The sequence below is a fragment of the Rutidosis leptorrhynchoides genome, chromosome 7 (assembly GCF_046630445.1).
Source record: "Rutidosis leptorrhynchoides isolate AG116_Rl617_1_P2 chromosome 7, CSIRO_AGI_Rlap_v1, whole genome shotgun sequence".
Lineage (NCBI taxonomy): Eukaryota > Viridiplantae > Streptophyta > Magnoliopsida > Asterales > Asteraceae > Rutidosis > Rutidosis leptorrhynchoides.
In genome coordinates this window covers 141,065,566-141,078,186 of record NC_092339.1, presented here as the reverse complement: position 1 = coordinate 141,078,186, position 12,621 = coordinate 141,065,566, and the positions used below count along the sequence as shown (strand labels likewise).

The 12,621-nt window shown below is 33.5% G+C and overlaps 1 protein-coding gene across 2 annotated transcripts; it reads left to right on the top strand.

Moving 5' to 3' along the window:
- The first annotated feature begins 3,172 nt into the window (after positions 1-3,172).
- LOC139856828 (probable ubiquitin-conjugating enzyme E2 23) lies at positions 3,173-10,746 on the top strand. 2 transcript variants are annotated; one of them, XM_071845536.1, is made up of 9 exons: positions 3,173-3,300; positions 3,530-3,597; positions 3,897-5,711; positions 6,333-6,467; positions 6,602-7,012; positions 7,417-7,486; positions 7,576-7,715; positions 9,192-9,503; positions 10,370-10,746. In XM_071845536.1, the coding sequence occupies exons 3-9, from the start codon at positions 3,897-3,899 to the stop codon at positions 10,619-10,621; spliced, it is 3,135 nt and encodes a 1,044-aa protein (XP_071701637.1). In that variant the 5' UTR covers positions 3,173-3,300; positions 3,530-3,597; the 3' UTR covers positions 10,622-10,746. The 2 variants fall into 2 exon arrangements, with proteins under 2 accessions (XP_071701637.1, XP_071701638.1); XM_071845537.1 differs by lacking the exon at positions 3,530-3,597 and having other exon boundaries at positions 3,211-3,300.
- The last annotated feature ends 1,875 nt before the right edge of the window (positions 10,747-12,621 follow it).

Here is a 12,621-nt window from a genome sequence, read left to right as displayed (position 1 = left end):
AATTGTTGTTAACGGACTTCAAATTCATACCACCACCAACACCACTAATCTCCACCACAACTAATATGTTCAACGTAGATACAGAAAGTGCATTACAATCAATTTTAATGGTGTTGGTGGTGGTATGAACCTTTCCCAATTATTTGCAAAAAGAAGATGAAGATTGGGAATGAAGATGATGAAGATGATTACCTCAATTTTAAAATTTTTAAACACGTAATATTTTTCTTGAGCAAAAATAAGATTGAAGTCTGTTTTGGGTTTAGGCAAATTGAGGGTTACCTTGATTGTTAAATTAAGTAACATAGATTATCTTTTCGGATCATTTTCCCTAAAATAAAAGTTTAACATTTCATGATTAATTATATTATATGATACTCTGTAATTATATTTTAGGGGAAATTTAATAGATTTGAGTTAGATCCTAACACGTTTAGTTGACAAAACGAAACCAATCATTTTGAAATTACATATTGAAATATTAACCCTAACAACATTGAACTTAACACAAAACAAACACCAACAAACAATTGAATGCTACTAAACTCACATATGCGAACAACACAAGTCGATAGACCCAACAAAAGATTGAACGTCAACTTACACTTGATGGCGTGAACTTGTGACAATCTACTTAAGATGAAAGCATACCAAGACTCTAAAAAAGCACTAAAAAGTTAGTTAACAACCCACGAGACACATACACATTGAAAAAAAAGAGAAACACATGTTCCCGAGGACAATAAGCCGAATTTCAAACCTCCGAAAACTTGTCGAATAAGATACCTAAAACAACAAAACTCAACTCTACTTGTGAAAAATTTACATTTTTTATGAGCTTGTAAGACCCGTTGAAGTCCTGAGGGAAGGGCTATAAGTAGGCCGTTTGCTATTGCAAGTAGCTTGATAGGTTCGAATCAACCAGAAGAAAGGTCCGTGTAGAGAAGCATCGAGAAATGTTATTAACATTGATCATATGGATTAGAGGAATTCCTCTCGTCGCTTTTAGACCAGTAGCATGAAGTACTCTAGTTGACTAAAAATGGACGAAATGATAGTTGACCAAAAATGGAGTGAAATGATATTGTTTTGTTCCTCGATTGAAAAGAGATATCTTGGCTACTAATGTCTTCATGTTGCACGACCTCTTAACAGTACACCACTGAATTCCCAATCCTTTGCTTGCTATGCAGCGACAATACCAATATCCACTAATCGTTATTTCCAGATAAACTTAAATTTTTATTAGCCGGAAAATGGCTCGTGGTGTAAACAAGATGTACTTTAATCAGACGTGATCTTAAGGACGAAACATATCATGGGATGTAAGAAATCTCGGGAGCATGAAACCAAACTCAACATGGCAAATGATGTGAGAAGCCAAACCGAGTGATGAAGAAATTGAGAACGTAACGATGACCTAAGTGAAACGAGTGATAACACCAACTAGGTGTGAGTGGTAAACGGATTGGGAGCCTTATGATAACAAAAATACCTTCTACTAAATACCATAAGTAAAGAAAACTCGAGAAACATTGAGTTGTAGCTCAGGTGGTAGTGGTCTGCCTCTCTTAGTGAAAGGTCAGGAGTTCGACTCTATTGAGATGCAACATTGCAGTCAATGTTATCCCTGACCTGAAGTATCCACCTAGTTGCCTTTCACTTAGTGCGGGAGTAGCGGGGATGGTTTTTTTTTTTACCGGCCATGCCCTCGAATTGGTCCGGGTTTCCTCAGGGCAGTAGTTGAGGGCGAGTTATGCAACTACAGGAGATGAACGCGTGGGTGGTTAAGTCACCTCGTTGATCCCAAACTAATGTCAAAAAAAAGAAAAAAAAAACTCGAAAGTCATAGCTTATATATATATATATATATATATATATATATATATATATATATATATATATATATATATATATATATATATATATATATATATATATATATATATATATATATACATATACTATTAAAATTAGGAAACCTTCATCAATAAATGAAGGATCCACAAACCAAAACATCCAAAACCGTCTAAACAGCTCGCTAAAAGTAAAGTTGCTAGAACATATAAGCCGTAGCTTATATGATACTCCGCAATAGTTATGTAGTTATTCTAACAATCTGTTAATCTATAGTGTCATATAAATCTCTAAAATGATGATGTCATAAATAAAGATTATCTAAGCTTAAAAAAGAAATTCAAAACTAAAGAAAAAATTTATAAACCCCTCATGATGATGTCATTAAAATAATTAACTATATTTAATAAAAATATTAACATGTTCATTGTATAATATATGAAACATTATGTTCAACATTAAGATAAAACGCCCTCATGACCATATGTACAATATTTGAAGCATTGTGTACCACCTTATGGTAAAACAACTCCATGAGCATATGTACAATATTTAAAGCATTATGTACAACCTTATGATAAAAGATCCCAATGATCAGATGCACAAACTTTAAAACAAATTGTGTAATCTTTTACAAAACACATCATAAACACATGTACAAACTTTGAAGCATATTGTACCTTCATATAATAATTGTATTTTAAATTTTTTTAAAATAATTAAAGAGGCATTTATTAATAATAATAATTATTATTAAAATTATAAATACTCAATTTTAGAGCAAACTTTATTATTATTACATTATTATTATTATTTAAATATCAGTTCTTTTTACGAAATTAATTACATTACATATGTATACGAAATACATACCTCAATAAAATATTGTAATGTAGGCTTTTATCACAAGAAAAATAGTAATTGTGACGAAAATTGGAAGAAGGTCATGGGGCAATAAATGTAGTTCATTTATTCTTACCAGATAAAGTATATCAATATGTTTGTAAAAACAATGACAAGTTTCTTAGTCGGAATCTGTGGTTCCACGGGTCATTAAACTAAATGACTTTAGTATTTATGTTCACTTATTACCTAAAACATATCATTAAATTGTTTTGTTTAAATAAATCCGTAATTCTCACGGGTCATTTCAATAGTTAATTTATATTTTTGACACTTTTAACCTAACTGAAAAAATTAATTAAAACCTAAACAGATAATTATAATTTACAAAAAATATATATATAAATAAATCAAAATACCAATACCAAAATATATACAAACAATACGCACAATATACCCTCACCGCAATTCAGCTTCTTCAAGTTTTCATAACTCGTTCTTCTTCATCGTCACAAACAATCGTGCAATCAACGTCGATTGAATTAACAACACAAAAATATATTAATTAAATAAAATAAAATACTTGGTTTATTCATTCAGGTACTGAACATATTCTTTATCCTTCAAAAACAATTATAGATTCGTTGCTTTCAATCCAAATAGATAGATTGCTTCATTAGCGTGTACGATTCATCTGTTCATATATCATACCTAATACTTTATTATTTTTCATTAAATACAATGAATGTTTTGCAGCTGATTCTACATTTTATCGATCTAAAGTTCGATTTATTTTCTTGAGCTGACTCTGTGTTGCTTGTTGATTTAGGTTTTTGTTGTCAATCTTTTCAAATTTAAGTTTCGATATCCCCAAATTCGATTCTCAGCTTACAAAAGGTAAATATAATTGTTTAGGTTTTGTATATGGATTCATATATACGCATATATGAGCGTGTGTGTATATACATACACAAATTTGTATCTATATCAGTTTAATTGTTAAGTGGTGGCATCTGAAAAGGCTGTATGTCATTAGAGATTTTGAGGTAGTTTAGTTTGTTTTTTAGGTCTTTTCGCCATTGTTGTGATAATTAAATTGAATTTGATTTGATTATAGTCTAGGGCTAATCCTTTTTTGATGAATGTTTATAGGGCGGTTTTAAGTCATTTTATTTCTTTTGATTTATGAATTTTAGATGGAACCGAAGCTGGAATCTGATGGTCATGATACTACAGACCATGGTCACGATTCAAACGAATCTTCTATGGCCAAGATAGAGGAAAATGGTACGCGTACAAGGGCAATAACGTATATTTACAGGCAAGATGTTGTAATTAGCAAAACTGATGGGAAGACAGGGATAGTGACGGAAGTTGCAGGTGATTCTGACTCTGATAGCTCTAGTGATGACGAAGATGATGATGATGATGACGTGGCGGGTCCCATTGAGGATGATAACAAAGATGTCACTGGAAATAGCGCTGAAAATAACGATAATGATGATGAAGATGATGATGATGAGAGCGTTCAACTTGCAGCTGACCATGTTAGAGTGCTTTGGATGGATGAAACGGAAACGACCCAAAATGTTGATGATGTCACTGTTGTTGACCGTGGATTTTTGCATGGAGATTATGTTGCTGCTGCTTGTAATGCAACAGGGCAAGTGGGTGTTGTTGTTGATGTTAATATAGCTGTTGATTTGTCAACTATGGATGGAACTATTTTAACTAATGTCTCGTCTAAAGATTTAAAGCGTGTGAGGGATTTTCAAGTGGGTGATTATGTAATTTTGGGCCCATGGTTGGGTCGAATTGATGATGTACTTGATAATGTGACAGTCATGTTTGATGATGGTTCTGTTTGTAAAGTTATAAAAGCTGACCCACTTCGGCTAAAACCAGTTGGAAAGAATGCTCTAGACGATGCACATTATCCTTATTACCCTGGTCAAAGAGTCAAAGCAATGTCTTCATCTGTTTTTAAGAATTCTAGATGGCTATCTGGGCTATGGAAAGCTTCACGAATGGAAGGAACCGTAACAAGTGTTACAGCCAGTTCTGCGTTTGTTTACTGGATAGCTTCTGCGGGTTACGGGCCCGATTCTGCAATAACCCCGTCTGAAGAGCAAAATCCTAAAAACCTGAAGTTATTAGCTTGTTTTTCACATGCGAATTGGCAACTTGCTGATTGGTGTCTTCTTCCATCTGCTAAACCGTCATCTACAGTTTCTCATAATAAGTTTACGTTGGAGAAATCAGAAAGTGATTCAGAAATGGTTCACGAGGATGACTACGCCAAGAAGAATGGACCTTTAACTGAACCTAGTTCATGCAGTGGCTCGTTACCTGGTTCAAAAGGTCCAGCTCATGAAAATTGGCCTTTACATCGGAAGAAGGTCCGTAAAGTTGTAGTTAAAAGAGATAAAAGGTCACGAAGAAAAGAAGAACATTTTGAAAAAGCCCTTCAAATTATTAATACAAAAACAAGAGTTGATGTAGCTTGGCAGGATGGAACAATAGAACGTGGACTCGATTCAATATCTTTGATACCGGTTGAGAATCCTGGAGATCATGAATTTGTGGCTGAACAATATGTGGTTGAAAAACCGAGTGATGTCACAGATGATGTCGATGACGATGATGATCATATTAGTCGTGTGGGAGTTGTGAAAAGTGTTAATGCAAAAGAACGAACAGCTTGTGTGAGGTGGTTAAAGGTTGTTGATAGACCTGAAGATCCTAAGGAGTTTGAAAAAGAGGAAATTGTGAGTGTTTATGAGCTTGAAGGACATCAAGATTATGATTACTGTTATGGGGATGTAGTTGTTCGGTTGTCATCTGTTTCTAGTGCAGTTAGCGGTGGTGAGAATGGTTCAGAGTTGACTGATGAAAACGAGGTCAAACGAGATTTAGTAAATGAGTTTTCAGACCTTTCTTGGGTTGGAAATATTACGGGGCTAAGAAATGGTGATATTGAAGTTACCTGGGCTGATGGCATGGTATCAATGGTATGTTATCCTAGCTCTTTCACAAATTTGCAATTTTAATTCGTACACATATTTCAAGAACACAATAAGATAAATCTCATATTGCATTTTTGAGCATATGATTAAGGGTAAAACGTGACGTTATAAGTCCATTTGTTATCATATGTTAAGTAATTTAGGATGTGATAACAGATAACATCATAACAAAGAGAATAGTTGAGAAAGTAGATAACATGTGCCTTGAGGAACAATCATTCGAAAGTACTACTGTTACTATTACTAATTACTTTACTAATATTATTAAAAGATAACCAAGCTATGTCACTATGATGTGTGACCACAACAATGCATTCTAGAGTTCTTAGTTAAGATAGAACCAGAAAAAAAGGAATTTTGAGAACCAACAAAGCTAAGTTATCTTTATAACACCTCATGTTATTTTTCTAAATATTTTCGTATACACTTCTTATGTTTATTACTAATCTGTTTTTCTACGTTACTTAGTATAGAACATGAACAAATATGATTTTCAAGAAACATAAACAAATATGATTCTTAATTTTTAATATTTTGTACTTTATGAATAAAGTAATTCTCTTCTCCAAGCGACTTGTTCATTTGATTTTTTTTGTGTTTCATCAGGTGGGTCCACAAGCAATATATGTAGTTGGTCGCGATGATGATTCAGTTGATGGTGGAAGTGATGCAAGTGATGATGCAGCTAGTTGGGAAACTGTTGAGGATACTGAAAAGGAAAACCTTCAGAAGACACTAGAGGTTAGTTATCATTGAAATGACTTTAATGCCTTTGATATCAGTTGTCACCCTGTGCACCTTTTAAGCTCATATATAGCTGACTTTTGTCATTGAGCACCTCCAGTTATGTCTAATTGTATAATATTTTTCTTCAGGATCTAGGGATACAAAATGGGTCTGACATCAACATTGATGGTGATGATCATACAACTGAAAATATGCAAACAAATGTTGCACTTTCTATACCCGGAATTGCCTTTGGATTTATGACAAGATTGGCCAGTGGAATTATCTCTATGGGTCATAGAATTACAGATCATTCAAGCGTTAACTCAATAGTGGATAATGAAGTTTTGTCAGAAAATAATGTATCTAGTGATGTGTCTCACGATTCACCAAGTGTTGTTGAGGAATCACATGTATTGAATGCACCGAATGAGCATTTTAATGCCAATTCTAGTCAGATAAGTGACTCACCAAGATCTGAGGTTGATAATTTGCGATTTAAAGGATTTGATATCGTTAAAGATCCCGTTGACCATCACTATATTAGTGCCAATAGCCAGGTACGTTTTTAAAGACACTTATTTTGCTTGGAAATTGAGTTCAACGTTTACTTATGAATCTATAAGGGAGGTAGAATTGTTGCCAGGGTTATAAGCAAATCCCTTTAGTCTGTTTTGGCCCTTTTTTGTTATAAATGATTTTAATTAAAGCCTTGGATATAACTAAAAATACTAAATTGTTATGAAGTTGTTTGTATGAAAATGCACTTTGAGTGACTTCGTGACAGTTTGACTTTGACCTGCTCCCCTTTTTTCCGAACATTATAGTTTTCCCAGTTTGATTCTTTAGACATAAATTGTATACCAAATCTACATGCTGGATGTTCTAAAAGGCTGTACCTTTATATTAAAATTAGCTTGATTTATCGCTTGTTTATGTTATAATTCATTGGGTGTATTTTCAGAATAACGCTGGAAGAAGATGGCTTAAGAAAGTCCAACAAGATTGGAATTCGCTTAAAAAGAACTTGCCAGGTATGTTGTGAGTGTATTCTTTAATTTCCATTGCTGATATTTGTGTGATTGATTCCATGTAGTAAATGTTTTGGGTTTGTTGTATGCAGATGAAATTTATGTTAGAGTATATGAAAATAGAATGGATTTATTAAGAGCTGTGATAGTTGGAGCGTATGGAACACCTTATCAAGATGGTCTTTTCTTCTTTGACTTCCATCTTCCTCCCGAATACCCTGATGTTCCACCAGTAAGGAAGTTGTTATGTTTTAGTAATATTCTTTTGTTTGCAAACTAATCAAAGTTTCATTCGAAAATGCTAAAAGATATAGTTATACTGGCAAGAATGAGTAATTCCGGACATTTGTGGGAATCTAAATGAAACAATTTTTTTTTTTTTTTAATCATCTTTTTTATTATTTTTTTTTATTTTCAATAGTAGTTTGTAACCGCGGCTTGAAAACTTAACGGCAATTCTCACCTCTTTAGTATTGAAGGCGATTACGTTATTCTTTGTATAATTTCTTAAATCAAGGTAGCAAAACTCGGTTAAACTCGCCGATTTCTCGCCGAGTGATCGTTTTCAGGAGCTCTATGAGTTCTCGATGGTCAACTCGGCTAATAACTCGGTCAACCACTGGTCAACGGCCGTTAACGGCGGTCAAGTACTCAGATATAGCCGGAAACAACACAATAAGAAAAAATAAGATGAGAGAGGAAAGAAAAAAGGTGAAACCGGTCAAAATCCGGTGGCCGGAGGAGATAGATGTGGCTGCTGTGATTTTTTAAAATTGTGCGTATTAGGGTTTTAAGCTAGAGAGGATAACAATGAGAGAGAGAAAAGGTATGGAGTATAATCATAATGTATATTATGATGCCGTAAATCTTTTACTGTACTCCGTATTTATATTTTGACATTATAATTTAATAATTTAATTTAATTTAATGTATTAAACAGCTGTACGTTATTTTACTTCACCTTATTTTCTTACTTTTATGAAATGACAATAGTAGTCCCTAAAGTTTAGCAAAACTAAAATAACATAAAGAAACTTTATATTTATACATATATATTAGAAAATATATATTTATAATAAAAAGTCAACGTTAGTCAATATCCGAGTTCTCCCCCTAGTTGCCGAGAACTCCTCAAAATCTTCCTGCCGAGTTCTCCTCGAGTTACGAGTTTTCCAACCTTGTCTTAAATCATAAATGGGATGTTATTATTAAGACTTCTCTTATATAATTCTAAATTCAATACATAAAGCAAGGCTGCAAAAATTGCTACTTCGGTAGTACTCGGTCGGGACTTTTTAGGGAGTGTACACGGCAACTCAGGGAGTGATGTTGACCAACTTTGACTTTGACTGATTTTGACCGAGTTTTGAGCGATTTTCCGAGTAATCCCAAGTTTGGCTGAGTTTGACCGATTTTGCGAGGAATTCTGAGTTTTGGCCGAGTTTGACCAGTTTTGACCAAGTTTGACCGCGTTTGACCGAGTACTCATTGAGTAATTTTGAGTTCTGCAACACTGACATAAATTGTTCAACGCATTATCCCGACCCTACCTGTTTCAACCTATATTATTAAATACCCTTTTTGACCTGCTTTGATCTTTCTTGTTGTAATTTGAATGTCTAGTTTTGACCTTTATTCTCTCCTCCACTAACGATTAACTCTTGAAATTACATCATATAGCTCGTAATTGATTCTGTCAATGATGCAGTCTGCGTATTATCATTCTGGAGGGTGGCGAATAAATCCAAATTTATACGAAGAAGGAAAAGTTTGCCTGAGTTTATTGAATACTTGGACAGGAAGGGGTAATGAAGTTTGGGATCCTTCATCTTCAAGTATACTTCAAGTGTTGGTTTCCCTACAGGGTCTCGTACTTAATTCAAAACCGTATTTTAATGAAGCCGGTTACGACAAACAACTTGGTACAGCTGAAGGAGAGAAGAACTCATTGTCGTATAATGAGAATACGTTCTTACTTAGTTGCAAAACAATGATGTATCTTATGAGAAGGCCACCCAAGGTAACACATCTATTACTTTTGCAGTTTTATCTTTTATCATCCATTTTAATGTTTAATTATGTTTATTTTTAATGTGTGATTTCTGTAAATGGAAGTATAATTTATTCTTGCAAGTTGGCGGAATAACTTCTACTTCAATTACAGATATCACATATTTAAAGGCTGGATTAATCCAACTTAAAAAACAGTCAGCGGTGTCAACGTCGGTCAATGGGTCAAAGTTGGGATTATTTGGTCAAAGGCTGGGTTATCGGTCAAAGTCAGTCAAAGTCAATAAACGTCAAAGTTATTTAAACTTGGAAGTATTTGAACAATTGAACGATTATGTTTGTCATTATAGAATTATGTTTACGTTTATGTTTCTAGACATATAAATTTGATATGCAAAAAAAATCCAATCCGATTAGTCGCCGACTTGGCCGGTTAGTAGTCATTACAAGGTCTCGACCTATTAGTCCCTATCTAGCAATTTTCAGCGATTTTTTTAAACTTGCTTACAACAAAAATAAGGTGGGGGCATGTACCCACCCCCAATAAGTTCATAATTACAAGGAGCAAAACTATACATTGTAGCGATTTTTACCCTATATGCTTAACATAAGAAACATTACAAAAGCCTTAAATCCAACAAGTCAACACTCCACACAACAATTTCGAACTATGAATGTTTACTTTCATCTTTAAGCTAATTATTGCAACTGCACATGTTGGGTGATCTTTTGCCATATTCAGTGAAAATTCATTTCCATTTTGGCTTTTGATACATGCTTGCTCTAGGATTATATGCTAGTATTTGTTCTTATTTTGCATTGAACTAAAAGTAATATAATAGTCTAATAAGTTTGTCATTTGAATCACTTTTGTAGGATTTTGAAGATCTTGTCAAAGAACACTTTAGAGAGCGCGGTTATTACATTCTCAAAGCTTGTGACGCTTACATGAAATGTTACTTAATTGGATCGCTTTCAGAAGATGCCTCAATATGTGAAACAAGCATTGCAAATGCAAATTCTGTTGGTTTCAAGCTAATGTTAGCCAAGATTGTGCCAAAGCTTTTATCAGCACTTAATGAAGTTGGAGCTAATTGTCACGAGTTCATGCATTTGCAGGCCTCGTAGTTGAATCTCCATCAAGGTCAGTTTATTAATTCCTTAATCCAAAAAAGTGGAATCCAATGAGATGCTATGTACTTTGAAAGGAATATTGTACATGTCATTTTTGTGGCTCTTTTGTTGGTTTATACCATATATTCAGTATCCTAATTTCTCAAAGCTAACGGCAATGAAATTGGAGCGTGTTTTTGTGCTACTTGTTTCCTCGTGTTGGTTTTGGACAGTGTTTGTGGTAGCTTGTTGATTTAATCATTTGTGTTGCTACATTGAATTGGTTTATGAGATTTCGACATATTTACTCTTAAAGTACCTTTCTTCTTGACATTTGTTGTTACTGATGTGTGTTCGGATACAACGGTTTTATAACTTTGATGCATCCAAGAATTATGTGTATCCCCTTATAATAAAGGGTGCATTAAAATGTAAAAAAATTGGTATTTGTATTAACCCCTTTTTTAGATTTGTTTTATCAAAGAATCAAAGATCAAAGATAATTTTAAAAAGACGTACAGTTTTTATTTTAACGGCAAAAATTAACAAATATCAAAAACCCTCCTAACAAACAAGCAAGACACTAGAAGGGCTTAAACAACCAAACTTACACTGTCAGAAAATACAAACAAAGACTGAAGTTGCATGAGCTTCTACTACAAATCCATCGAAACGTTACAATACGGATAGAGTCAAACAAAGCGTTCTTCTTCAAAGAGTCGGAAGCAAACAAGGTTGCATTTCGGAATCTCCATAAGTGCCATAAAGTAGCAACAATGATAACGTACAACTTGTTTTTACAGTTGTATCAACTATCAAGTGGTCGTGTTTCTCATATCGTTAAGTCTCATGTTCAAACCTCAACAATAACATATTTTTGGGTGCTAGGGAAAAGGTCGGAAACAATTATAGGAAAAACTATCAAGTCATGTACGTCTGAGTAGTAATTACTCACTCTCTCGAGAAGAGTAATTTGAACGGTAAAAAAAACCTTATTCCTTTATATAATTACTGCATGCAAATTTCATATATTGATTATATTGATTATATTATCATTGTTCAAACGTTAAAAAATCGAACCGGTAAAAATATAACCGGCAAAATCGAATCCTTGTCCGAAAAAAGCTGGTTCGAGAACCGCAAAAAAGCCGGTCGAGAACCAACGCCGAAAACCGGATCCGGAAAATAGGAAAAAATCCATTTTTTTTCTGGATCCGGTTTTTTATCCGGTTTGTGCACCTATAATTGTGCATTCATGTAATTTGAGAAGAAACTTAGTTACATTCATGTTGCAAAATATAAATACACAACTAGAGTTTTTTTTAACCCATTCTACGACAAATCGGAGCCTTTTTTGTGTAGACGTTAGATGTATGTAACTTATATATAATTTTTTATGTTTAAGTAATAATTTAGTAAGGTTTGTCACAATGGTATCTACATACATTGATTTATCTCATCAAACAAAACCAAATTACTTAATTATATTGTGTATTTTTAAAATCTAGTTAATGGTAGTGAGGAGCATATCTTTTTACATTCATCAAGTGTTTTAAAACACATATAACATTTATCGGAATTGTCACAACAATAAGCCGTTGATCCACATTTTTGAGTCTCCAAACAATTTCCCGCTTTATGTATGATATCTTTGAACCCGCTTTTGTTATCTACACAAAAAAGGATATTGTAACATGTAAAGTTGTCTTTTGTTAAGCTAAACAAGAAGGATCATTTGACAAAAGTCGAATGTTTTATATGTAAATAAAACTTTCAAAAAGCTGCATTACGTTGCACCTAATCTTTGTTATTGACGACGTATTTATGTGAATGTATATCGCACACATATATGATGTGTAAATTAATATTGTAAAATAATTACATTGATAGTCCGTAATTTGTACCTCGTTACTATTAATAGCTAAACTTTTTCTTGATGTGGACATTCCTTGTGGTTCGAAAATATTACGTGAGGAGTCCCTCTAACTAAGGCTCGTTAAATACATCAAGGACCA